Source organism: Alligator sinensis, unplaced genomic scaffold (assembly GCF_000455745.1).
Source record: "Alligator sinensis unplaced genomic scaffold, ASM45574v1 scaffold51_1, whole genome shotgun sequence".
NCBI lineage: Eukaryota > Metazoa > Chordata > Crocodylia > Alligatoridae > Alligator > Alligator sinensis.
In genome coordinates this window covers 296,179-322,013 of record NW_005843075.1, presented here as the reverse complement: position 1 = coordinate 322,013, position 25,835 = coordinate 296,179, and the positions used below count along the sequence as shown (strand labels likewise).

The 25,835-nt window shown below is 40.6% G+C and overlaps 1 protein-coding gene across 1 annotated transcript in view; it reads right to left on the bottom strand.

The window, feature by feature from the left end:
* Window positions 1–25,835, bottom strand: part of AK5 (adenylate kinase 5) — a 168,545-nt gene that overhangs the window by 42,335 nt on the left and 100,375 nt on the right. Inside the window, exon 9 of the mRNA XM_025193601.1 lies at window positions 23,954–24,030. Coding sequence (XP_025049386.1) covers window positions 23,954–24,030 — 77 coding nt within the window. The remainder of the gene's footprint in view (window positions 1–23,953; window positions 24,031–25,835) is intronic.

Below are 25,835 nucleotides of genomic sequence, written 5' to 3'. Positions count from 1 at the left end.
CCCCCCATGGCTGGGCAGCGCCTCACCACAGGGGGTGTTGATCTGTCCCCCACACCCTCTGTCTCCCCTCTCTCCTTCCACCACACTGGATTTACCAGCTGATGGCAGGTGTGTCAGATATCAGATTGGTATCGGCCGATATGTCTCCTTAAATATCGGCTATCAGTATTGGCCCCAAAAATCTCTATCGCTGCACCCCTAATAATTTACCCTAAGCACTGCAGACATACACTAAGTAGCCAGCATATTGTACATTACACTAAGTATATATGAAGGATTATAATTTATAGTCATAAGTACCAGCATGAGGTTATTAAACTGCCTATTTAAACTTTTATACTAGGAGTTTAAAACAATAGTCATAATACTAGAGCAATTCCTTTTGCTGTGTAAGTAATAGGAGAAGAAACTTTTGGGAGACTGAAAGAAGTAAGCAACAGTGAATAAGACTGTGCAAACTGGGGGCTGTTTTAATTTACAAGACTTCTGTATTGCACTCATGTATCTCATTGTATGCCTAGCAGCACTGAAATAAAAGGACACTTTATTACAGACTGAAGTACCTACAAATTAGCTACATAGTCCCTTTTAATTTCTTTATTCATAGAAATGCCCCTGCTATTATACTTTAGTTGAAGGGGGTGACATCTTTAAAAGAACAAAAATCAGTAGAGATTTTGATCATGTTACATGGTTATTACTGTTTTTGAGTATAGTATAGCATGTATTTAAAAAATCCTGGGGTTAATTTTCCCTGAGCATGCACTGATGCTTTTCATATTATATGTATTTTTAAGGCTGTAATAGCATAATAATACTTTTGACTCTAGAGAAGGTGAGCACAACGTAGTAAGTGTTTGAGTTTTAGAAGAACCTCTTATTGTGCCCTTGTCAGTTTAGGAATACAATGTGAGATTAGGTTGAGGTCATTTTAACACATAAAACTTAAAAAAAAAAAACCCTTAAAAATTAAGTTTCTTTCATTTAAATAAAAGAGGCAAAACCTCCATCCTTTTAAATAATCAGCTTTCATTTTTTGTTCTCTCTCACTCCAAACTCCAAAACAAAATTACATTGAAGAGACTGGGACATTACAAGGTGCTGGAAGCAGCTGTTGGGGTAAGGTGAAGGGAAGTTTAAGTCAGCGGTAGCTGTAATTTTTTTGCTGGATTTTGCTGATATTCTGAGGTCATCATGAGAAGCAATAGTGAAGGCAAGGAACTTTTAGAGCTTCTTATTTGACAGGCCATATCTGTTTTATGCTTCATTACATGTCACATTTATTAAAGAAATAAGTGATCTTAATGGCATTTCTAGTGGTTAAAATTTAAAAAAATCCTGTAACAATGTATCTGGTATGAACTGTCACAACTGATGATCAGAATTAGGATTTCAAAATACTTTTGATTTTCCTCTGTGGAATTACAGTTATTTTAAGTAGATTTACTTTTTAAAAAATTTTACCCATGGACTTTCCCCTAACGTTAAGGATTGTGAAACTGTTTCCTGGACATGGCTTGGTGAAGTACATCAGTAGACCAAAACATGGATTTGGAGATGTCTTCTTAAAATATCTCCCACAGCCTTAATCCACACTGATTTGCACTAATAGCAGCACCACAATACTGATGTACAGTGTAAGGAAGTGCTAAGAAGTCCAGAAGGTAGGAATTCACCTTGTGACTATGGTACCTCCTCTAAGAAGAGGGTCAGAAAGAGAATTAAAATATATTAAGATAATAGGGTTTTCTTAGATAGTTCTAGGTATTTATATCCTACTCAAAGACTGGTGTTTGTTTTTTTCCAGGACAGAAAGCTTTTGGAGAGCTAGAATCTTGCTGTACAAAATTCAGTTACTGCCCTGTTAATGATGTCCTATTAATGATGAGGCAGTAAAGATGTGTTATGACCATGCCAGGCAATGGACAACTGCTAAGACCACTTACTCCTTGCACAAATCCACTATAAAGGGTAGCAGAATCTTATGTTGGTGATTAGAGTATATTATATGAGGCTTCATTGAAGTCATATTTAGTTTTATTCGCTAAATTTTAGCAAGGGGTCTTTAAAGTGAATAAGATGTAAATAATTTGTTGGACTACAGTGATGATGGTGGGTTTTGCTTGGCTGCCAACAGGATTTGGAGAGCTGGAAGATGTAGCAAACCCACTGGCAGTTGTAATAAAGAAACTGAAGAGAAGGTGCCAGAGGTAATTAGTAATTGTATTTCACACTAGCAGGAGTATACTAGTTCATTTTTAGATTTTCTTGGCTCATTGATTTATCTGAGGTTCATGTAACTAAGACGGGGGTGAGGGAATAACAATGTTTAATGCAAATATCTAATGAGGTCTGAAGAAAGGTAAGCCATCTGCCAACCAGAGTTAGTTATACAAACAAGCCATGTCCTTTGGAGATAGGTTATAACATACTTTTTGGACCGGGCAATTGCTAATGAGCATAACTGATATGGTAGTACTGTATGGAAGACCTTTGGCTAGTGGTATCTTTAACATGACCTGGATAAACTAGCACATGGCTTACTGTTTCCAAACTGTGAAGTAGGTTTTTGACACAGAAATTATTAGCTGTTTAGTTTCTAAGGTGCCACACTGCTCCACCTTCTGCTCGAACTCAGGCTATTATGGCTACCTACTGTGTTCACAAGGTCTTTGATTCTAGTACTGGCCCAGGACAGGTGCAGTGGGTGGGGAAAGCATGAGGAAGGCAGGCATGTGGGGGAGACCTACAGTGTGTGGCTTGGGAGGAAGCATGGGGGAGACACCATAGTCTTTCCCCTTCCCAGCTGCTTACCTTCAGTTCTGGCTCCAATACAGTTCCTCTAGCCCTGACTTGGCTAGGCTTGGAGCTGCCACTGCTGCTTTCCCTGGCCAGGCTGGGCTGGGGTTGCTGCTGACTGCTCTGGAGCCAAAGCTGCTGCCCAGAAGGTAAGCAGGCAGCAGGGTACAGGGGCTGGGGGACAGGCATCAAAGGTTGGACACAGGCAGTGGCGGGGTAAAGGGTGGGGGAGGTCAGGCACTGGGGACAATGAGCAGGGGGACAGACACAGGTATGGGTCCATGGGGTCAGGGGAGGCAGGAAGCAAGTGGCAGGAGGGACAGGTAGCAGGAGGGCAAGCACAAGGTTGGGGGAACAAGGGGCAGATAAGGGGCTGGGATAAATACAGTACCACTCTATCAGAGGCACAGTATCAGAAGGCGGATACTTGTGATCTAATATTGTGCTTGTGATCTTACAATGACATAAACATCCATAACACAACAGCCTGTTATATAATTTATTCTACAGTAAGACATTTCCTTATCATTATCCTTATCCTAAATCTTTATTAGTCATTAGATAATCAGCAGTAGGTATTATATTGTTTTAGCTTAATATGGTACATTTAGCTTCCTGTTTATAATGCATGGGGTAATAAATTAAGCTGACAGTAAGTCACAGCACATAATATGGAGATGTCATAGCAGTATTCAAACATTTATGGGTGGAGATATCAGGATCACAGGCATAGGAAAGTAGGGCTGCAGTACTGCCTTCTCTGCAGTAGTTCAGCCTAGCCAGTCCTTCCTATGCTGGTGAATCCATGTTAGCTGTTCCTGATCACTTAATGGTAAATACTGGTAAATAAGTTTTGTACTAATTAGTTATTTACCTAATGGTAAATTGTAACTCATAAATCATGACAGTTTAAATGAAACCATTAATTAAATGGAATCTTTGTATAAGAGATGGTGGTCTTCATTAAGACTTAAATTATGTTGTAAGAATGTTCTCTAAATGAAGATCTGAGAAAAAGAACAGGGTATATGAGAAGATATGAGGGAAGATGACACATCAAAAAAAAATTGTGTCTTTTGAATCTGTTGTTGTTCAAACCTTTCAGCAATGTAATAGTTAAAAAAAAATGAATTGATGTAATTTCTTTAAAAGAACCTTGACAAGGTCCATCACAAGAAGGTATTAAAGAAATTAAATTGTCGTGGGTAAGAAACGAGTTATTTTCATGAATTAAAAATTGGCTAGAAGACAGAAAACTAAGAGTAAGATTAAATGATCAAATTTCATTACAGAAAAGATTAATAGTGAATAAATTAAATAGATAATAGGTTAAAGGTTAGAAGTTGGAGTGTTCTAAACTAGGTCTAATGTTGTATAATGTGTTCATTAAGTATTTGGAAAGAGTGAGGCAGAAAGTTCTGCGGGAGACACAAAAGTTATTTAGGTTAGTCAAGACTTGAAAGAACTACAAGGAACTTCAGTGATCTAATTAAAGTAGGTGAATGGACAGCATGATGCTATATACATTTTAATGTCAAAAAAAGGAATGAGATTTGGAAGAAAATATTACACTGCTTGTACAATTAAATATTACACCGCTTGTACAATTAAATTAGAAACCTGTAAGTTATACCAATGCAGGAAAGGGAACTGAACATCAGAGGCAAATCCAGGGTGATGCAGTGGTGCAGTCACATCCCTCTTTGATTCCTGGTCCACCTAAAGTTTAAAAACAACTGCCTGGCAGTGTGACAGCAGCAGAACAGTTCTATTCAGGTAGCTGTGACGGAGTCAATTCACTTTATGACGCATTATAATCTACCAGATTTCTTTTAAACTCTTCGTGGCAGAGCTGTTAACAACTCTTTGTCTTTTTTAATGGTCTTGATGTTCCACTAATGAAGCTATCCTTCCTCTGCAATTTTGTTGTTTGTTAGTGTTTGCTATTATAATTTAGTGGTTCCTCTTATTATTTAGTTAGTGGTATGTAGCTCCTATTATAACTTTTAATTCTGACAAAAATTTTAGAGTGCTAGTAAACCTCATGCTTCTGGATGTAAACCCATATTATAACTATTAAAGAATGCAGTGGTATACCGTGTAGAGGGTAGGCTAGCCCACAGTTGTCTTCTTCAAAGTTCCTTGTCCTTTCTTTGAGGAGCGTGGTGCTGATTAGAGATGGACCATGGATGTGATCCAGAGCAGCAATTCGTACGTGAAGTGCTATGTAACACGTGCTGTTCTGTAAGCAAATTCTAAATATTCTTAATCAACTTCAAAATACGCTTCTATTCACACTGTCATTGTATTTATAAGAGCCATTTCTAAATTAGATAGGAAAGGTTAGGTTTCTTATGCAGAAGTTATTTATTGCATGGGACCCAAAAAAGCTTTGTGAATATTCTCTGGATAAGAGACAATACAGGATTTTTTATTGAAATCATTTGATTTAAACTTCTTATATAAGTATGATTTAAATCAAGGTAGGCCACACCCTGATTTAAATAACTGATGTGAATTTTGTTTTGTCTTTGTATTATTTAATTTTTTGTAAAGAAAGGTTGATTAGTCTTGAGTGGTGAGCATTGAAATGTTGATTTGCAACTACTTTCTTATACTACTACTTGCTAACTAGAAGGATATACTATATTTCTCCGTATTTATTTAATTATATAGCTATATATATTTTTTCCAGTTTCTTTGATCCTAACATTTTGATGTGAGGAAAAAAAGTGACTTATCCTTTATTCACTGGATGATTAACTTGTTGCTCATGATTTGTGTCAAGCTGTATTTGGATGGAAATTGGAATTTAATTAATATGTACAAATTACCTTAAGCTTGCCAAACACATAAAAAAACAAATCATGTTTGCATTTAAAACTATTTTATTCAACAAAGTATTGTCATACTTAAAACTGAACTTCTTATTTCTAATCACCATATTCAACAACATTTTAGATCTAGTAGACCCCAGCTCACCACACCTTATTTTTATTCATAGATTGAGGAAGAAAACAAACTTTTCTACATTTTTCAATTTTCAGACAGTTTCTAAGTTTGAATGAGTCTGAAATAAACTGGTTACATATTGCAGAGCTGCTGGCCATTATCTTTGAAAACTCATGGTGATTTAGGAGAGGTCCGGATGTTTGGAAAAGCGCAACTATAGTGCCCACCTTTAAGAAAGGGAAGGAGGAGTATCCAGGGAACTACACATCAGTCAGTCTCACCTTAGTCATTGGAAAAATCATGGAGTAGGTCCTCAAGCAATCCATTTCTAAGCACTTGGAGGAGAAGAAGGTGATTAAGAACAATTAGCATGGATTCACCAAGGGCAGGTCATGCCTGACCAAACTGATTGCCTTCTATGACAAAATGACTGGCTCTCTCGATGTGGGGAGGTCAGTGGATGTGATGTACCTTGATTTTAGCAAGACTTTTGATATAGTCTCCCACAACATTCTCACAAGCAAGCTAAAGAAGTGTGGGTTGGATGAATGGACTGTAAGGTGGATAAAAAGGTGGATCATTGGGGTCAGATAATGGCTTGATGTCTAGTTGGCAGCTGGTATCTAGGTGAAGTGCCCCAGGGGTTGGTCCTGGGGCTGATTTTTTTCAAGATATTCATCTAGGACTTGGAAGATGGGATAGAGTGCACCCTCACCACTCAGAGATCTCGATAAATGGGAGGATTGGCCCAAAAGAAATCCTAAGAAGTTCAGCAAGGACAAGTGCAAAGTCCTGCACTTAGGATGGAACAATCCCATGCACCAGTACAGGCTGGGGACTGGCTGGGCAGCAGATCTGCAGAAAAGGACCTGGGAGTTACAGTGGGCAATAAGCTGAATATAAGCCAGCATTGTGCCCTTGTTGCCGAGAAGGCTAATGGCATACTGGGCTGCATTTGTAGGAGCATTACCAGCAGATCAAGGGAAGTGTTTCTTCCCATTTATTTGACACTGGTGAGGCCACATCTGGGGTACTGTGTCCAGTTTTGGGCCCCCCACTACAGAAAGGATGTAGATAAATTGGAGAGAGTCCAGTGGAGGGGGACAAAAATGGTAAGGGGGCTGGGGCACATGACTCATGAGGAAAGACTGAGGGAACTGGACTTAACTTCGTTTGGAGAAGGGAAGACTGAGAGGGGATTTAATAGCAGTCTTCAAGTACCTGAAGGGGGGTTCGAAAGAAGATGGAGTTAGACTGTTCTTGGTGGTGGCAGATGGCAAAACAAGAAGCAATGGTCTCAAGATACAGCAAGGGAAGTTGAGGTTAGATATTAGGAAAAATCTTTCTCACTAGGAGAGTAGTAAAACACTGGAACAGGTAGCCTGGAGAGGTTGTGGAATCTCCATCCTTGGAGATTTTTAAGACTATGCTAGACAAAACCTTGACTGGGGTGATATAGTTGGCGATAGTCCTCTGGTGAGCAGGGGGTTGAACAAGATGACCCCCTAAGATCCCTTCCAACCCTAATTTTTCTATGGTTCTATGATATACTGAAACAAAATTATATCCCCTCTGCACCAGCAGAAGATGCTATTGCTCCCAAAGTTTATTATATACTTGAACAACCTTTACTTCACTTCAGTGATTTGGTTTTCTTTAACTTCAGCAGAAAACATGTGTAAGTTAACTATTATTTTTTACTTTCAATTTTTTAATAGATAATAGTATATTTAGACTTTAAATAGACTGTTTTAAAAGAGCTTTTTCAATTTAAGCACTTAAGATCTGATTTAAAGATTTTTAAAAATTTTTATGATATCCTATTTGATGGAGTGTAATCTGTAGAATGGATCATGGAGCTCGAGCTCTGGAAGTCTAGGTTTGTCTCATCTTTGCTAAGCACCCTCTTTTTGCATTTGGGCAAAATAGTGACATTTCATACCTCAGTTTCCCTGCCTGTGAAATGGGAATACTGATATTTAACCAGTTTTGTGAGGTACTTTGAGACCTACACATATATAAAATGACTAGATAAAAGAACACTATATCCTAACAAATGCTTTCTTACACTGCTGCTGCTTAGTTTCCTCACATTAAGACTTTCATTCCTTTCTTTCATGGAGTACAAAGTGTAAATGTTTCTGTGAATGCTCAGTTTTAGAGGCTGAATGATACTGTTCCTTATAGATCTAGCCTAAAATTATGCTTAGTGAAACAGGAAGCTGAACTCAGAATTCAAACCTCCAAAGTAAGTGCCAAGCAAAGATTATATAATCAAAGGGAAAGCTGTCCTTTTTCTTTATTTTTACATAAATTGAATTTAAAATATCAACAGATATTTAATTGGTAGATCCTTTAATTCATAATCTGTGGTGAAAAAAATCATAGCATATAGTAGAATGCTCATTAATAACTGACCAGTAAGGACATTGTGTATATAATAGCATAATACAAGACTGAAGCTGACTATAAAGTGCCAGTTTGGCAATGAGACCATATCAAAACTTTCACATGGAAATACAACTTTATAGTCATTATATGTTGTTATGCTATACAGTAATCAATTATGCATTCTCTATAATAAAGGAAAGATAATACTTGCACTGACATAACATTAAATATTTAAAGAACTGAAGATTTATCACCAATTCGCATCCCACTTCTATCAGTACAAAGGTATTTTCTCCATTATAAATGATAGGGAAACTGAGATCCTGAGGGATTATTTGGTTTATCCAAGATGATGCAATATATCAATGGTAGAGCCAAGATTAGGTTTTAGATACCATTTCTGTTTTCCTCCACTAGCCTTTGCAACTGTTGTACTTCTATCCTTTCTAGCTATATGCCTTAAATACATTAGAGTTTACTGTCTTGGTCTATGATTAGAGTAAATTCACCTCAGTTTCCAGGAAGCAACTCAACTCTGGTCTGTCAGAGTTGTGCTGTGATGTTACATCAGACTGGTGTTTGAAGGTGCATTAAGTTGTTTTATTATATTTTGATTTTATTTCCCTTATGCCATATGCATACCACTGTAATGACTTTTGCCCTTAATTTACCCATGTATTCAGCTAGACTTATCTCTACTTAATATATAATATTTCCTTAGGACTTTTTTTTTTTTTTTTAAAGCATTGAATTTTGAAAAGGAATACTATGCAAGAAAAGCAGAGGCAACACTGCTCCTTGATATTTCTATTGAAGATATGCAATATCATCCTGGAGTGACTTTAAGTAAATTTAATTTTTAAGGGCAGTTGCACCCGTAAACCACAATATTGAGACACATTAGGCACCCAAATTAAATTTACAGCTGTTTTGCATTACTAGAGCAGCACAAAACCGCTGAAGTATACCAGTGAATCAGACCCTTCATTTGCAATTGGTTGGTTGCTTAGAAGGATGTCAGTCAGACCAGCACTACAAACTCATTCTGTTTCTCAAGAGAGCTGCATTTGAAGGGCCTTCCCTATGTTGACTTCCCCTTCATCATCGTCTAAAATATAGAACAGAGGTGATGTTGGACCAAATACGCAGCTGGGAGAAATTTTAGACAAGCCTTTGAGCATGAAGTGCTCTTCCTTAGGTTTGACAAAGAAGCAGATGCAACTAATCTAAGTAACTAATAGAACAATAGCTTGTGGAAAAACTCCATATATAAATAAAAAAAGAGTATGCTAAAAGGAATGGAGCAGGGCTATAAAAAGAGGAGAAGCAACGTTGGGTTAAGCTGAAGGACAAGAGAAATATAGTAGGAAGGATAACTTGATAAGTAGAAGAGCAAGACTATTCAAGAAGGAAGAGGGTCCCTGAATGAAAAGCCCCCTCAGCGCTACATGGAGTATTTCAAGGATGGATGCCTGAGTGAGTAGTATCCATAGAATCCATTGTAATTGCCATTAAACTAGTAATGAACAGTAATTAGCTATTGAGAAACCCTTGTGATTGGCTGAGTTACCTCTCATGTCACTATGGCAGTTTCATGACTTGTTGCCCCAAAACTGTTACTTGCCTGTATAATAATAGCAATTTGATGTAACAATTGTTGATAACTGATTTACTATCTGTTGAAGTATAGTCTAGCCACAAGATGTGTTTTGCATCTATACAAGTCTGAAGAGCCTATGTATTTAAGCTATGATCAGCTGTGTATTTAAGCCTGTTCGTTTAAGCAAATGTAAGTTAGAATAAAGAAAAAACTAACAAATTAAAAAGTCTAAAAGAACCAATTTTTAATTGATTTAACTCGTAAACTAATCTATACTTTTACGCTCTTGGAACACTCATTCAGCACTCAGATAAATGTTCTAAGTTTGGGAAGGATACAGTGTATTTTTTCATATAAAACAAGGAGATTGAGTATTTTTAAGTGCACACTTTAATACGATTTTAACTATGGAGTTACCTCCAGAGCCTCCGTAATATGAAATAATATAACACATTTTAGTGAAGCATTATAGAAATATTGTCCTCCACCTGTATTTTCATGGACAGACTAATATGCTGGGAAGGCTTTTGTAAAAGTGTTTGAGGAGAAAGACTAGCGCAGAACGAGTAGACCAGAGGTGGTCAATTACTTTGGGCGGAGGGCTGCTTACTGAGTTTTGGGGAGTTGTCGAGGGCCATGTGGGCAGCCCTGCCCCTTTACAGTTGCCTCACCCCCAGACGCCATATTGGAACCAGAAGTCTTGCCCCCAACCCCTGATCTCTGCCACCAGAAGTCCCTCCCCTTGCCCTGGAAGTACTCCTTTTGGGACGAAGAGTGCTGCAATCTTGATACCAGAAAAAAACCCCCAAATTATATACAAAGAATTAAAGTATCTACTACAACTTATTTTAATTTTATTTATATTTTAAAATATTTTGTACTGATTTATGTGTTTACAAAGTGTATCTAGAGGTAACTGCATTATAGCTCAAAATACAGTCCTATTGTATATTGTGTGTGGGTGGTAGGGGTGTGTGTGCATGGTGGCACCTGGCTATGGTCAGTGGGATGGGAGAGAGATTGAGACGGGGCCGGGCTGCTGGCTCCATTGTGTGTGGCTCTTGCGGATTGCATGAGAGCCTCAAGTGATGCAGCCAAGCAGACACCCTTGCCCAGGCTCTGTGCTCTTGCAGCTCCACTTGCACAGGCTTCATACTCACCTGCTGTCACCATTTCCCTTTCCCTCCCACATGCTTCCCCACCACTTCCCCCACCGCCCCCACCCTTTGCAGCCCCCGCCACTTCCCATGCTATTCCTTGTGGCCCCCGCCACTGTCTTTGGCCCCCGCCATTCCTCCCACTGCTGCCATGGCCTCTGCCACTCCCCGTGGCCCCCGCTGCTCCCCTTGCTGCTGCTGTGGCCCCCGCTGTGGCCTCCACCGCTCACTGCACCTCCAGCCACTCCCCATGCTGCTCCCCATGGCCCCTGCCACTCTCCCCACCACTGCCACGGCCCCCACTACTCCCCATAGCCCCTGGTGCTGCCTCCACTGCTGTCTGGAGCTCCTGCCACACCATGCCGCTCTCCATAGCCCCCACCGCTCCCCATGGTCCCTGCTGCAGCCCCTGCTGCTTCCCACGCCAGTCCCCCTGACTTGCGTGCCACTCGCCACTGCCATTTCCCCTGCTGCTCCTTGCACCGTTCCCTGCATCCCCCTGCTGCTGCTGCTGCTGCTTCCCCCTGCCTACTGCTTCCCGCTCTGGCTCCAGCCTGGCCCAGCCAGAACCACAGGGTTCCCAGCTGCTGGGCAGTTCACAGCGGTTTCCCTCCTCCCTCCATCTGATCTTAACTTACTTTCCACTTGGATGGAGGGAGGCAGGGAACAGCTCCAGGGGTGTGAGGTCAGAAGCTGCAGAGGCTTCCTGTTGGGGGCTGGAGGGTGGGGTGGAGCTGGGGGTGGGGTGGAGCCAGACTGGACTTATTGCTTAGCCACTGGGTCCTGACACAGGCTCCCCCTGGGTCCTACTGCTACTGTTTGCCTGTTATCTTTGACAGGCAGCCAGGGACAGATATAAATTAATTTTCTAAAATGTTTCAGGGCTCCACGGCTGGATGAATAGAATGGCCTGGCAGGCCAGATCCAGCCCATGGACTGTATTTTGCCCACCCCTGGAGTAGACAGAGATGGGAGGAACTCTATCAGAATACCTAATCCATATTCCCAGTACATGGTTGCTACCTATTGTTATTCTCAAGTACGTTGTTTCTTACTTATTAATGGAGTTTCATGCTTTGGAAAGGTATTCCAATATCTAAATTACTCCTTTCTGAAGTTGGTACTCATTTTACCTTTGTCCATTTCCATCCCACCACTCCTAGTCAGACTTACTGTAGCATTTACAACAATTCTTGACCATTTGTAGTACTTAAACCCTTTGGAATAAGTGCCCCTAAGAGTCTTCACTAACAGAGAAGGCCCTTAGCAGGCAAAAGTCTACATGGATATTTTATAAAATATCTCAAATGCAAATTCAATGTGCTGTTTATCTCCTTTTTCAGATTATTAATAATGATCCCAGTTAAATTGTGCTCTCAAGAGACATCACTGGCAGACTGTAGGACTCATTGCTCTGTGTGCCAGCTTATTGTTTATCATTACTTTCATGAACTATATTGCAGCTTTTTTCAGTTTAGGTGAAAATGCGTGTCTGCAAAATAATCTGTCTTAAATTTCTAGGAAGACCTTTTGTGGCACAAGTATAGACACTTTGGTAAGGTCCAACTATATTGCATTTATTATACTCACTTAATCTACTGATTTTGTAATGCTGCCCAGAAGAAGTAATCCAACTTGACTAGAATAATTCACCACCAAGAGATAAATACAGTTTTCTTCTTCATTCCATTACTCTTCAGGTCTTCCCTTATGTATTAACAAACTTCCATTATCTTATGAAGAATTAATTTAAAAAGTCAAGTCATAAAAAGGTAAGAGAATACTGTGATTGGAGTGACATGCTTGGCCTTTTGAAAGCTGGCTAGATATTCTTAACTCCTGATTTACTATGATCTTATTATGAAAGAAATTTTCATTAGTTCAAAAACAAATCCTTTCCACAAGGACACATTGTTTTTAAATTTTGGTACCAAAATAGAATATAATGGAATTAAGGGGAACATAAAAATAGCAGTCTGCTTTGAAAAATACAACCCTAAGGCTAGGAAGCAAATCTACAAATATCAGAGAAGGAAGCTTGAACTTATGTGGCTGAGAAAATATAGACAGCCAAAATCATGAGTCAAGGACATAGCATAACCTTCACTTGTAATTTCCTGGCTTTCTTTTTAAAAATCATGAAAAAAAAATTAAATATAGCCTTTTGTATTTTGTATCTATGCTTATAATGGAACATTAAAACAGGGGAAGTCAGATGATGAAGCCTGATAGTATCAAGAATATCCAAACGCAATGAGGCAAGAGCACATTTGGTTTTAAAAATAACCACTGGTAAGGCAATTTACAGCCACAACACAGAAGTGATTACTCTCTACTGGAGCTGTCTATTGGTAGCACCACAGCAGGAGCCCCATTTTCTTTCACTTACCATTGTCCCAACCTCTCTCTCTAACCCTACTTACCTGCAACCCATTAATGGATACAGATAAGTAGTTAGCTATGTTAGTCTGAAGTCAGACAGAAAGTAGGGATCAGTGATGGTCCCTGTTGTCTGCATTTTCCCATTGGCTAACTCTTCACTCAGGGTACACACAAGCACTACGTTTAGATCGCTCTAACCAAAGTTAGAGCAGTCTAAATGCCCGAGGTGTCCAAGCATTCACAGGGCTTAGGTCCCCCTAAAAATGGTGCACCTGATTTAAAGAGAGTTCTTGTTAGGTAAGATTGTCATGGGTTAACCTGATCTAGCGAACACTTACATGCATTCAGAGCACAGCCCTGGTGCTGGGAAAGCCCAGCCACTCTCCACAGCACTAGGGCTGTGCTTTTTACCTCCTGACCCTGACCAGAGTATTTCTACACCCCAACCCTTGCCCAGGACTGGGCAGTTGTCCCCTCCGCCCCACACAGACCTGCCAGCTTGCATGGGGTCATCCCAATTCAGGTTTAGGTGGCTTAAACTCAGTAAGGTTTGGGTGGCCTAAACTAAGACTTCCAGCAGCTTCCTGCCCAGTATGCCTGTATAGACCTCATTCTGAGATATCTGATTTTCCCGGTACATTTTATAAGGGGTCTAGACACCTTAGATAAGGCACAGAAGTGCTCAGCATTGTGGTACTAAATGCTTTTTTTAGATGTGGGCTTTAGGGCTTAAGTATGCCGATCCCAAAGCAAACTTTGCTAAGGATAGGGAGGAGATGCAATGTTGCAGGAATAGTACTGGATGCATTTGAGTTTACTAAAGCATAATGCTTCTGGTCCAGACACCTGTTACATACCACAAAACAGTCTCGCTATTTACTGCAGAAGTAAATAAGGAGCCTAACAATAAGCCATGCCTGGATAATGATGATATAAAATTTCTTCAGGTCTGCAGCAAGTACTAATACAGCACGTTACTAATACTAAGTTACATGCACTAATCCAAAGGAGCTCCTGACAGTTGGGCTCCAGCCAGGCAGCCAGCTAATGGTAGGAAGATGACAGCAGTGCTTGAAGGAAGAGGCCACCTAGGCTCTGAAAGATCTCCATAGTGTTTTTAATTAGAAGGTGGGATCTGATATTTTCAAGGTAAGGGGGAGCAACTGCCAACCTCATTTCTGACCAAAAAACCCACAAACCTCCAAGGAAAATCTACTGTTGCTGGAGAAAGAACTGAGATAAAGGATTTGTTTTATGTGCCTTTATTACGGTATTGTGTTGTCACTTTTGAAATGACCAAACAATTTTGGAAGGCCTAAAAATGGCATGGAGACACATAAAGATACGCTTTGAGTTTGGCTGTATGGAAGGAGCACTTTGTTCAAGGCAAACTGCAGCACTTATTTTTTTAGACCAGATTTTTTTAGCATGTAATAAATAGGATTGTTTCCATGGCAACTTGAGCTGAACAGATTGCTCATTGGCATCAATAGATTTTTGTTAAACATCCTTCATCTGCCTAAAGTAAGGACAGAATTTTAGAAAAGAAGTCTCTGATGTATTATGAGTGTCCATTTTTCTTGACTGGCATTTATGCTCTTCAGGTTTTAATCTCTCTCCCTCTAAAAGTGGAATCTGGATTTGTAACCTGACATGACACTACTGCATATCAATAAAAGAGAAAAGTCCATCACATGTCTTATGTTGGCAATGATAAGTCCACAGGGTCATGCACTTCTAGATGCTTATGGTCATATTACAAAGTCAGACCCATTATGATTAATGTTGCATATGCGTACAACTGTAAGAGTTTTACGACCTGAATGAAATATAAAGTATGTGATTAATAAATCATAGTTTGTTGTCCTGCAGTCTGACCCAACTTCTTCTTAAATTATTTAGTTGGTGTTTCTCTTATTTTGAAAGGCAGCTTTAGAAGCTAAATGTAAACAAAAGATTCTTGTAGGCCACATTCCTTATCCTATTGTAATGTTAACTCTTGAAGTATTGTCTCTGAAGTGCTGAATAATTCCTCATGGTTCTTCAGAAGAGAAGAAATGAGAAATAACAATGTGACAAGTAACCAAACTTGGTTAATCACAGAAAGATGGTCTTAGAATTGGTATAATTAAGAGCTTTAGTTAAAGCTTGCTTGGTTACTTGGTCAGCGATTTATTTGCCCTTGGTCTAAAACCTAGTTTTTACATTACTCTGGACTAGAAGTGACAGTGTAACAGGATACCTTAAGAAGAGTTGTCGTTACGTGACAGTACCTTTTAATTAAGAGCTTGCTTTTCCTAGTTAGTAGAGTAAGTGTATTTCTCTTTGTGTGTGCGCCTTGTTCTCTATTTCATCTTTTCTTTCGCTTGTTGCTTTTTGAGTGATGTCACATTTTCTAATTATAAAACGTTTTGCATTTGCAGCAAAGATTGGGTTATGCAATTTGCTTAATTCAGTAGATTGCTTGTCATTCCTGAACAAAAAGCCTTTTATTATCTTTCAGCTTTCTTTTCTTTTACATCTGACATGTTGGGCCAAATTTTAAAATGGCAGTCTCTATATTGCTGGTGCTATTTGCACCAGGCCATTTGTTGTATGTACACAGAGAATTCAGATTTCAGTTGGCAATTTATTTTGTGTCACAAATGTGTTTGCAAGTTGGGTAGGTACAAGTTGCACCCAAAAAAGAGGATGGGCAGGGGATTTTTTTAAACTTTTCCTCTGAAGTGTTTTGTCAACTTTGCATTGTTTCAGAAATATGTTCAGATTATAACTTTCCTGGATACTTACCAGACACGTTTTGTTTATCTACTGAGGGAATAAATGGTTGTATTCTTTAGGCTAACTGAAGATGTCCAAAAAGCGTTGTCTTTCATAAGAAATACTTTAATGCTATTTTCTTACAATGCTCTTCGACATGTTTCACTGATTTCAGTTAATTAATACTCTCATTTGATCTTAATGTACTTGAAATAGGCCAAACAACAGACTTAATTAAGGTTCTAGTTTTTAAAGATTAAAACATGCCTGAGTCCAGGAATCAAGTGGCACTACACTGACTATTTTTGGCAAGACCATGAAATGTGATACTCAGCATAACTAGATAAAGGGAGCAGTAAGAGCATGTAGCAATTCTAGAGATTAATTAAAGGCAGTATGCACGGGTATATACATCTCCACTGTTGAAAATACAAATACTTCTTTATTTATAAAGTGCAATGATTAATGCTAAGAAATGCATTTCTTAAAATTAAATATTACAAATTGGGAAAATACTGTTAGATACATTGTTAAAAGCTATCCAGTTACTTCTCAGGACAAGTAGCCAAGAGAATTGCTGGGGTGCTGGTACGCAAGGGAAAATAGGAGGAACGTGTTTTTGTTAGCTAATAATTCAGATTTTTCTAATTTTTGGTGTGGCCATTTCTGTACCATAATTCTCTCCAAAGAAGCATCAGTTGAGCTGGCTAACCAAATATCAGCTCATCCATTTCATTACAGGGCATTTACACAAAGTTTGTGTCTTTTTCCTTAGTTTCCCCATTTTCTAGTAAAGATTCCAAACTGCCACACGTATGCTGGAGTGCTGTACTATTTTTTTAGGGAGCTAGTCCAATATTAACCTAATGTCATTCTACTAGACTTAAAGCACTGATTTGACTATATTTACTAATCTTACCCTATTAGGATTTTTTTATTAAAGGAGAAGAATGTATCCAACTGTTCTTTGCATGCAAGATTGGTAGTGGAAGAGCACCTGTCTTGCTGGGGCTTTCTTTTATCCAAGGTTTTGGCAATGGAGATTGTGAAAATGTACTGTTGAAGAAAAAACCTTTTGTGAGGTATGTGAGGAGTAACTCTTTCTAGAACTGTAGTGGCAAATTTAGATGATGTGGAAGATGAAGCTGAATTTGTGATTTTTGAGCATTTTGAGTCTAGGTTGGTGAATTAAACGTTATAGTAAAATATTCTGGACACCTCATAAATGAAGGTACAATTATTTGCATGGGAATATTCTTTAAGAGAGTTTTTTTGTTTAAAATGTTTCAGTGAAAGGCTGGTGAATAGGAAGAATTATGAAAAAATCTTGTTGTATTATGATCTTGCAGTAATGGTTAAGGATAAAGCTTGAACTTTCAAAAGTAGTATTTTGAGTGTGCAGGCTATGAAGTATTCCTCTGGCTTAACTCTGGCTTACTCTATGTGCTCAGTCTAGTAACAGTAAATGAATCTCAGTGATTAATCCATCATGTACAATGCTAAAATGCACATAGTTACCATAATAATACAGTGTACTGCATTTAGGGTGTGGACAAGGGTACATTTACAGCCATTTCAAAAGAGGAATGTTTCACAAGGACAGCAGCTGTTACATTCTAATAGTTGTGTGTGAACAAGAATAATTCAAATGCACCAAAACTGCTCCAACTTGAAGATTGTTCCATCCAAGTGTTAAAGTTGGAGTGGTTTTGCTACATCTGAATAATGTTATTATCTTTCAGCTTTTGAATATTTGAATTGTTCTTGTTCACACACAACAATTAGACTGTAACAGCTGCTGACCTTTTGAAACATTCCCCTTTTGAAACAGTTCCAAATGTAAGTGTATTCACAACCTTATATGAATATTGGACAAGTGCATAATATTGGACATAATGCTATGCTTACCTGCATAGCACAATGCCAGCCCAAATATTTTGCCTGTTGCTCCCATTTTGACAAATGTTTGATATCTGTATAAATCACTTAAATGTATGGAAACTTTCAGCATCACAACTCACTTTCTAACAGTGATGCTCACAGTTTCGGCCCCATAGACCAGATGAATGGGGTGGAGCTAATCTGTGGGCTGAACTGGGCCCCACACCACCCCTGTCCACCAGAATCAGGACCTCACTCTGCCTCTACCAACCCAGAGCCTGGCTGGGGATAGCATGGGTCCCTGGGGTCCATTCTGACCAGGTGGGGGTTTGGCAGAGGCAGTGCGGGGTGCTTCACTATCTCTGCCTGACTGGGATCAGGCTCTAGGGGCCCTCTGCTTCCCCTGACTGGTCCCTTTACACCGAGATCAGCCCCCACACTACTCTATGTGCTCAATCTAGTGTACAGGGCCAGAGCCCTGTGGGCTGGATGACACGGCGCTGGGAGTCAAATCTGGCCTGCAGGCTGGAGACTGAGGACTCCTGCTCTATAATGTAATTGTACTCTGTGTAACTGCATAGTAACTGGTGCCAGGAATGGTGAAGAGGAAGCAGTTGACACAGACAGGCTCTTAAAAAATTAAGGGAGATAGAGGCTCTGAAATGGATTAGTTGCTGCCAAAGTTTCTAATTTCAGCCCTGAAACTGATCAGTAGAAGCCTTGAAAATGATGGTGCTAGTCAGTTTTGGGGCTCTAATACCAGGTCCTTGACAGCACTTAGATTTTGTATTTAATGGGTGTGTCTACGTGAGATGTTTTACTGCACAGTAAACTAATCTACTGCACAGTAAAGCATCACATCTACACATGTGCACCATTTACTGCAAAGTAAATTGTCTGCTGCACAGTTAGCTACTACCTGTATAGTAGAGCGTGTGTAGACACTGACCCAACACCAGGTTGCCACAGGGGATGGGAAACTCCCCCACTCCTGGCACTGCTCAGCTCCCAACTCCCCCAGGAGCCAAACAGTGCTGGCATGAGGTAGGTGTCTGTCCCACTCTGTCCCAGTGCTGCTCGTCTTCCAGCTCCACTAAGCAACACTAGGAATGGGGATCTCTCTGCTTTCCCACCCAGTCAGGGGCTGGCAAGGAGCTGTCCTGTTTCTGGAGCAGCTCCCAGTTAGCCCCTGGCTATGCGGGAAAATCCCTGAGCAACCCAAGGCTGGCTGGGAACTGTCCCACTCCCAGGGGATTTCCCTGCCCAGCCAGCTCCTGGCCAGCCCCTGATTGCACGGGGAAGCCCTGCTGGGCACAGGGCTTGTCCCCATGCCCATGTGTATGTGGTTGGCGAGCTCTGCAGCAGTAGCTGTCCCCCAGCCCTGTGCACATCAGGACCCCTCCTGATGTGCACAGGGCCAGGAGACAGCTGCTGCTGCAGCCAGCAGAGGTCTCCTGACCCCGTGTGTATAGGACCAACCCCTGTACTCTCTGCCAGTCCCCTGGTTAGCACCCCAGGGAACCCTGGAGCTCCCCTTGGCTTCTGTAGGGGGCCAGAGCAGGGTAGGAGCAGCCCTGTACCAGGCTGGTCCTATTGGGAGCAGATTTGCTCCAAAACTGGGAGTGCCTGTACACATGCTCCCAGAGGAGGCTTACTGTGCAGTATTTCACTGCACAGGAAACCTTTATAGCATTAATAGCATGTGTAGATGTGCCCAATGAGCATTGCCTGCATAAGGGGTGGCTAACTAATGGCATGCATGACGCACACGGCCCATGCAGCTGCTGTGAGTGACACTCAAGGCTGGACTGGTAGGAGTGTTAGCTTCAAAGGGGCAGCTGTGCCCACTCCCACACTAGGCTGCAGCAAAAAATGGTAGACTCCAGTGGCACCAAGTTCACCATGGAGTGGCCAAGTTTATTACAAGCAGGAAAGGAGTGGAGTTGGAGGCAGGGCTGGGCCTGGGAAGAACCTAAGGCCAGAAGGGTGCACTGTGACATTCTGGGCCCAAGCTGTCCCAGCTGGGAGGCCCACGGGGGCAGTAGGGTGCATCACACTCGCTGCACCCCACTCATCTAGTCAATTTCTCCGTGGAGAAATCAGTACTACCAGACTCTGCCATCTTCTCTGCAAGCAGGGCAGGAGCTGGCACTGCTACTCCATTAAAGGTTCAAGTGGCACAGGCATAGCAAGCTCCTACAGCACCCTGGGCAGAGGACCATGCTCACTACTGTAGAATGTCCTATCTGCCCCAGCTCTCTGCACTCTGGTGGTGCATACTCCAGCTGAGGAGCAAGCTCACTGCACAGCAGCTGTGGCAGGGGGCAGCAGAATATCCCCCACCTCCCCTAGGAGTCTTTGCTATGGCAGGCCCAGCCCAGCCATGGAAGATGGTAACCCTGTGCCACAGTAGTGTCTGGGCGGTGACGGCTTGAGTAGAACAGCATTACCCCTGGGGATTTTTTTTTATCATCACAGGAGGCCCAGCTCTGTGTCCATGTCCAGTAGTATATGGAGGGGAAAGTAAACAAAGCACTGGAGCAGCCACTGAGAGGTCCACCCCACAGATATGTGCAACCAGCTCCAGCGCTGATAGTAGCACTGATGGGGGTGGGAGGAAGTACACTTGCCAAAAAGATTGGCCATCACTGGCCTACACTGTGCTTAGGTAAGTGAATACTCTGGCTAAATACATAGCCTTTCTTTTCAGACTGGAGGCTATGGATTGAAAAGGAGTACACTGTAGTTTCCTTTTATATCTGATCAAGCAGAATGCATAAACTCCCAAGTCTGTCCCAAACATCCCAGTCTAGGAAGACTTTTGGCAATGGAAGAAAATTTAATAGCTTCAAGTTCTACCTCATAATTGGCATAAGCTGCAGTCTGTGATAATTGCATATCTATAATTGTATCTATGTTCTGATGTGCCTAGAGATCTTGGGCCAAAGAGGAACAGTCAGAACTGAACAGTTGTAAAAATTCTCTGCTTTTAGGGACAATACATCAGAGAAAGACTGGGCTTAAAGTTAAATGGAATTTTCGTTCATTATTTTACAAGAAATTTGGAGCAAGGTAAACTGTATGGCTCCTTTCTGAATCACGCACTTGGCATTGATTCTAAAATACCTGCCAACTCCATTTGTCATATATTAGCTCTGCTAGTTACAGGGCTGAGCTGGAATAATGAAGGAATGGAAATAGCATTCTCGTGTAGAAATCTGCTTTTACAAATTTATGCAATCTGTGTGATTCCCCTTGTGCTGCCTTGCAGTGTTTTGGGGCCTTATTGAATGCAAATATTTAGACTCCTGGAGCATTCTTAAACAGCAGGTTGGGAACAGGCAACTTGCTTTCAGATTAGTTATAATAGATTAATTTGAATTTAATATATGTTAGAAATTATTTTTAGAAATATACATTATTTTTTTATTAAACGTACAAAACGATTTTGACCACCGGCATTACTGCTGCCATACTGTACCTGTGATCCAAAGCATTCTTGGAGTCAGCTTAGCTGTAGGCTTGAAAATTTCCTGCAGGTAGGAAATCCTAGGGTGACAGAACCATACTGATGATACCTTCCTTTCCCCTTGCACCATCAACTGCCAGTGCAAGAGCAATTCTAGATGAAAGAGTATGCAGCTGAGGAATTCTCAGCTGTTGTAACATATGCCAAGAATCATTCCGGCCAGGAGAACCCCCAGCACCGTACAGACATAAAGGGCGTCTTTGTGCTCTCATTTCAGCTGTATCAAGTGCTGATCAGTCCCAGCTGAGGATCTGTCCCCCTGAAGAATACATGCTGGTAGTAGTAATGTACAAATGCTGCTAATTCATGTTGCTCAATGGCTACCTAGAACTTCTGCTAAATCTAAACATCTTTTTTTTAGTACCTGCGTAAGGTTGCTTGGAAACCAGCCCTCTGAGCCCCCGCATTCTTCATGACAGCTCTTTTATGAAATAACATCCTTGCGTAGCACGCTAATATGTAGACGTATATTCCTATCTCACTTGAGAGTCTCATTGTAAATGTTGTTGGTGCTTGAGACCATTCATGAATAGTATGTGTCATTTGATAAGTCAATGGAGTATTATGTCACTGTCATAATCAAAATGAGTTTAATCACTGAATGCAAGCAGTTTTTCACTCTTGTATTCTAGTAATTTAGCTAATTTTTCTTGATATATTATTATGGATAACTTCTAATTCAGGTTTTTGGTTCAATACTTGTATTTACTGAGTAAGCTGTAACCCTGATGACTGTAACCTTGGTCCTAATCACTTTCTTTGCTTTTTATGTATTTTTCTCTCTTGTGTCATGCCTGAACTTAGTTTGTAAAGTGCTTCTGGGGAGGATTGTTTTTTCCTGCTACTGCAAAATGTCTATCATGCATCTGGTGAAAGAAATTGCATTCATAATGAGTAAAATACAATCAGTGGGTTTTTTTGTTTTGTTTTTGGTGTTTTTTAATTTTATCTTGATCAGTTTTCCTGGGGCGGGGGGTGTTGGGGTGGGGTGGGGGTGGTTATTAAAAAACCACCCAAAAAACATGAAAAAATTGAATATTCTTTCATTCTTCATTAAAAATATATCACTTACATAGTAAGCATAAATAGCTTACTTTAAAATTACCAGTTACTTAAATTCGGATATACTTGTTCCCATTACCATTGGTAGGTATTTGTGAGATGCATAAAAAGACTCTTTTTAAACAATTTGTTTTATTTTGCGCATATTGTAGACCAACATGGACAGTTCTCTATAGGTTCATAATTTGTCAGGAGTATGTATATCTGCTATATAAAATACAAAATATAAACATATCCTCTGCTTTCCAGAGCATAGAAGACCCTTCTCCTGCCCTAAAGATTAAAGGTTAACCCAGCCAAGGTAATGACAAAGGAAACTTCAGAGACCTCATTGATGAAGATGTTAATTCAAGAGGGACTGATGAAAGAACAGGTTTTAAACTTAGAGGGCACAGACAGAAGTGCAGCTCTTTGGTGCAACTCACAACACATTGCAGGAAGTGTTCTGAGTTACAAAGATCCCCTGGACCTAACAGAAGTTCACTGTTGATTCAAGGGGGGAGGGGAATCAGCTGCTGGCTGCCAGCTTGCATCCAGTTTCCCCTAGCAATGGCCTCTCCTCTCTCCCAGCCTGTCCCTATTTCAGAATGGGATGGGGGAAAGGGAGCAGAGGGAGCTCGTTCTAGTGGTTTCCCAGCTGGCACTGGAGGGTGGGCTGGGTGAATTGGAGCCTGCCCCCCCCCCCCCCCCCCCCCCACACACACACTTGGAGGGAGGCTTCAATACATCTGTCATACCCTCCAGCAGGGAACTAAAAAAACTCCAGACATGAACTCCCTCTGCTCCCTTTCCCCGCTCCCATTCAAAAAACAGCAACAGGCTGGGAGGCAGCACAGATACAAGTTACAAATGATGCTATTTTTTTGAAACGCCTCCATTTGAACCCTCATGCAATGAAAGTTCAGATTTTAGCTGGATCAGCCATTTTTTAAGTAGTTTGCAGCTGTGCATTTGTGTTTGGTCATAGCTATAGACCACTTTCTGTGGCCAGATTGGGCAAAAATTGTCACTTCTATCTGCACCTTTAAGAAACGAGTAGGAGGGAGAGGCAGGCTGGTTGGTAGACAACAAGCAAGAGCCTTTCAAGTTTAGAGCATAAACACAGGCACAACACTGAGAGTTTGAAGAGCTGAAAAGAACAGTTGATGAACTGGGGGGCAAAAGATGAATAAGACTAGAAGGGGGAGAATATATAAGGCTGTGAAAGTAAAGAGGCATTTGCAGCAGACATGGTTAAAGGATACCAGTGGATCAGTACTTTGAAAGGACAAATATTGTTAAAAGGTGCAAAAGTATGCCCTTAAGTATGTTAGACATTAAATCCATGTTTCTCAGGGAAAATAGTAGTTACTAAACATGTATGATCTAGAAAGTAGTGTCTAGAAAGGGGGGGGGGGTGTATATGAGAGACAGACCCACACAGAGACTATAAGCAGTTACCTGATCTTCAAAGTCAAATTCAGTATCAAGCATATCTCCAGAATCCATAATCAGACTGCGATCGAGTTCATTTGACCCTAAAATAGGAAAGAAAACAACTTCAGATATGAACTGGAAGGTTTCACTTTGCATAGTGGAAAAGTGATCTCAATCCAGCTCCTTCAGTGGTGTGTATGTGTATGTGAACACAGCAAATACACACATAAAAAAATACTACCCAGGAAATTATTTGTATGTGAAAGAATTCTAATAAACATGTTGTTTCTATAGGAAAGTCTATTAAAGCCTGCAACAAATGCTACTAATAAGCAGTTATTAGAAGTGGCCTATCATTGGCAGGTTATTTTTTGTGTGTTCTGCAAAGTGATGCCATGCAGTGCACCATAAAAATATAATTGGAATTTTTATTTACTGTTAACATAGTGAAGAACGATAGCCTGATTTTTTGGGGGAAAGAGAAAGGTCTCTCTGACTGATGGGGAAAGACATGATTTATTTTGTGTAGACATCAGTAAACCAGAATGGAAGAAATTTATGCTCACTTCGCTTTGATATAAATGACTGCAGAAGGTAGATTCCTCAGCACTGCCACAGGTATTGGGTGTGCTCACTGCCAAACTGGGATCAGCCACCAACCCTCTAATCCAGCTGTCCATATGTACAGGGACGTAAAGACATGGTCTTCCCTCTCAAGCCCAGAAACACTCACTTTTTCTATTAACAACCCCAGGACTAGGAGCATGTTATATGCTAGTCCCTTGTGTGCTGAGGAAAGGAAAGACTTCCCATGCCTTTTATAATTTAGCCCTATTTATAGCTCAGCAGAGGGTATCACTATTTGGTACATGTGAAAGTTTCAGTGCTTATTATATGCCTAATTACAAGATTCTTGAGTTTCTGATAACATAGAAATGTCCACATCTTCTAGTTTAATGCCATTTGTATTTTCAAAGAACTGATCAAAAATAAGATGTGGTATATTTGTTAGGGATATGCTTGTTTAACTCCTCAACCTGTGACTTTTCCAGTTGTGCATAGAGTTTGAAAGGAGCTGATAGAACAGGTTCAAACAATGAAGAAATCAAAAGTCCGCACCCACTCCCAGAACACAGTGCTGAGGTTCATTCTATGCTGCACCGGTAAACTCTACCAACTACCTGGCTACAATTCATGTGTGAGTCTAAATGTCATCTACTTAAAAGGGTGCAGTGGAGATCACTAGAATAGGTAAAAATGTAATTTTTATTGTGTTACGCTGTCATCAGTTGAGCAAGAAGTGGACAAGGAAGAGGAAATTATGTTCTTGTCTGCATGTTTACACATAGGTTAGGTACAGATATTCAAAAAGCCCAAAGCAGAATCAATCTAAGTTACGTGTTTTTTTGTAAGTGCAATAGTTTAGTTAGATAGTGAACAGAAAACACATTTTCCCTTTGGGGTGTGGGGCAAATCTTAGACTGAGTTCTGTCATTTTTAAACCAGTCTATGCGCCGAACTTCTGTTCTGTTTTGGACATAGACCAGTTTCTGATAACTTATACTGGTAAAAAAGTGCAATGTCTATACTTGGCAATACAATGCAAGACTGTTGGGAGCACAGGCACTACTAATGACAGACTTCAGCATACTACTGATCTTGGTGGAATGGTTTTCTCACTGTTGAAGCTGCTATCTGGATAGCCATCTTTTTGTGCATAGTCCACAATAAGCCTTACAGTTTCATTCATGCCAGATGCCCTGAAGCATCAGCTGTTTTTGTTTATTACTATGTAAATGTTAAAAATAATCTGTGTAAAGGGTGAGGTAGACACTGAAGACAGAACATAAGCAGGGATTCAAGAAGCACATCTGGCATGTGTGAGAACCTGCACAGGGGTTTCCCC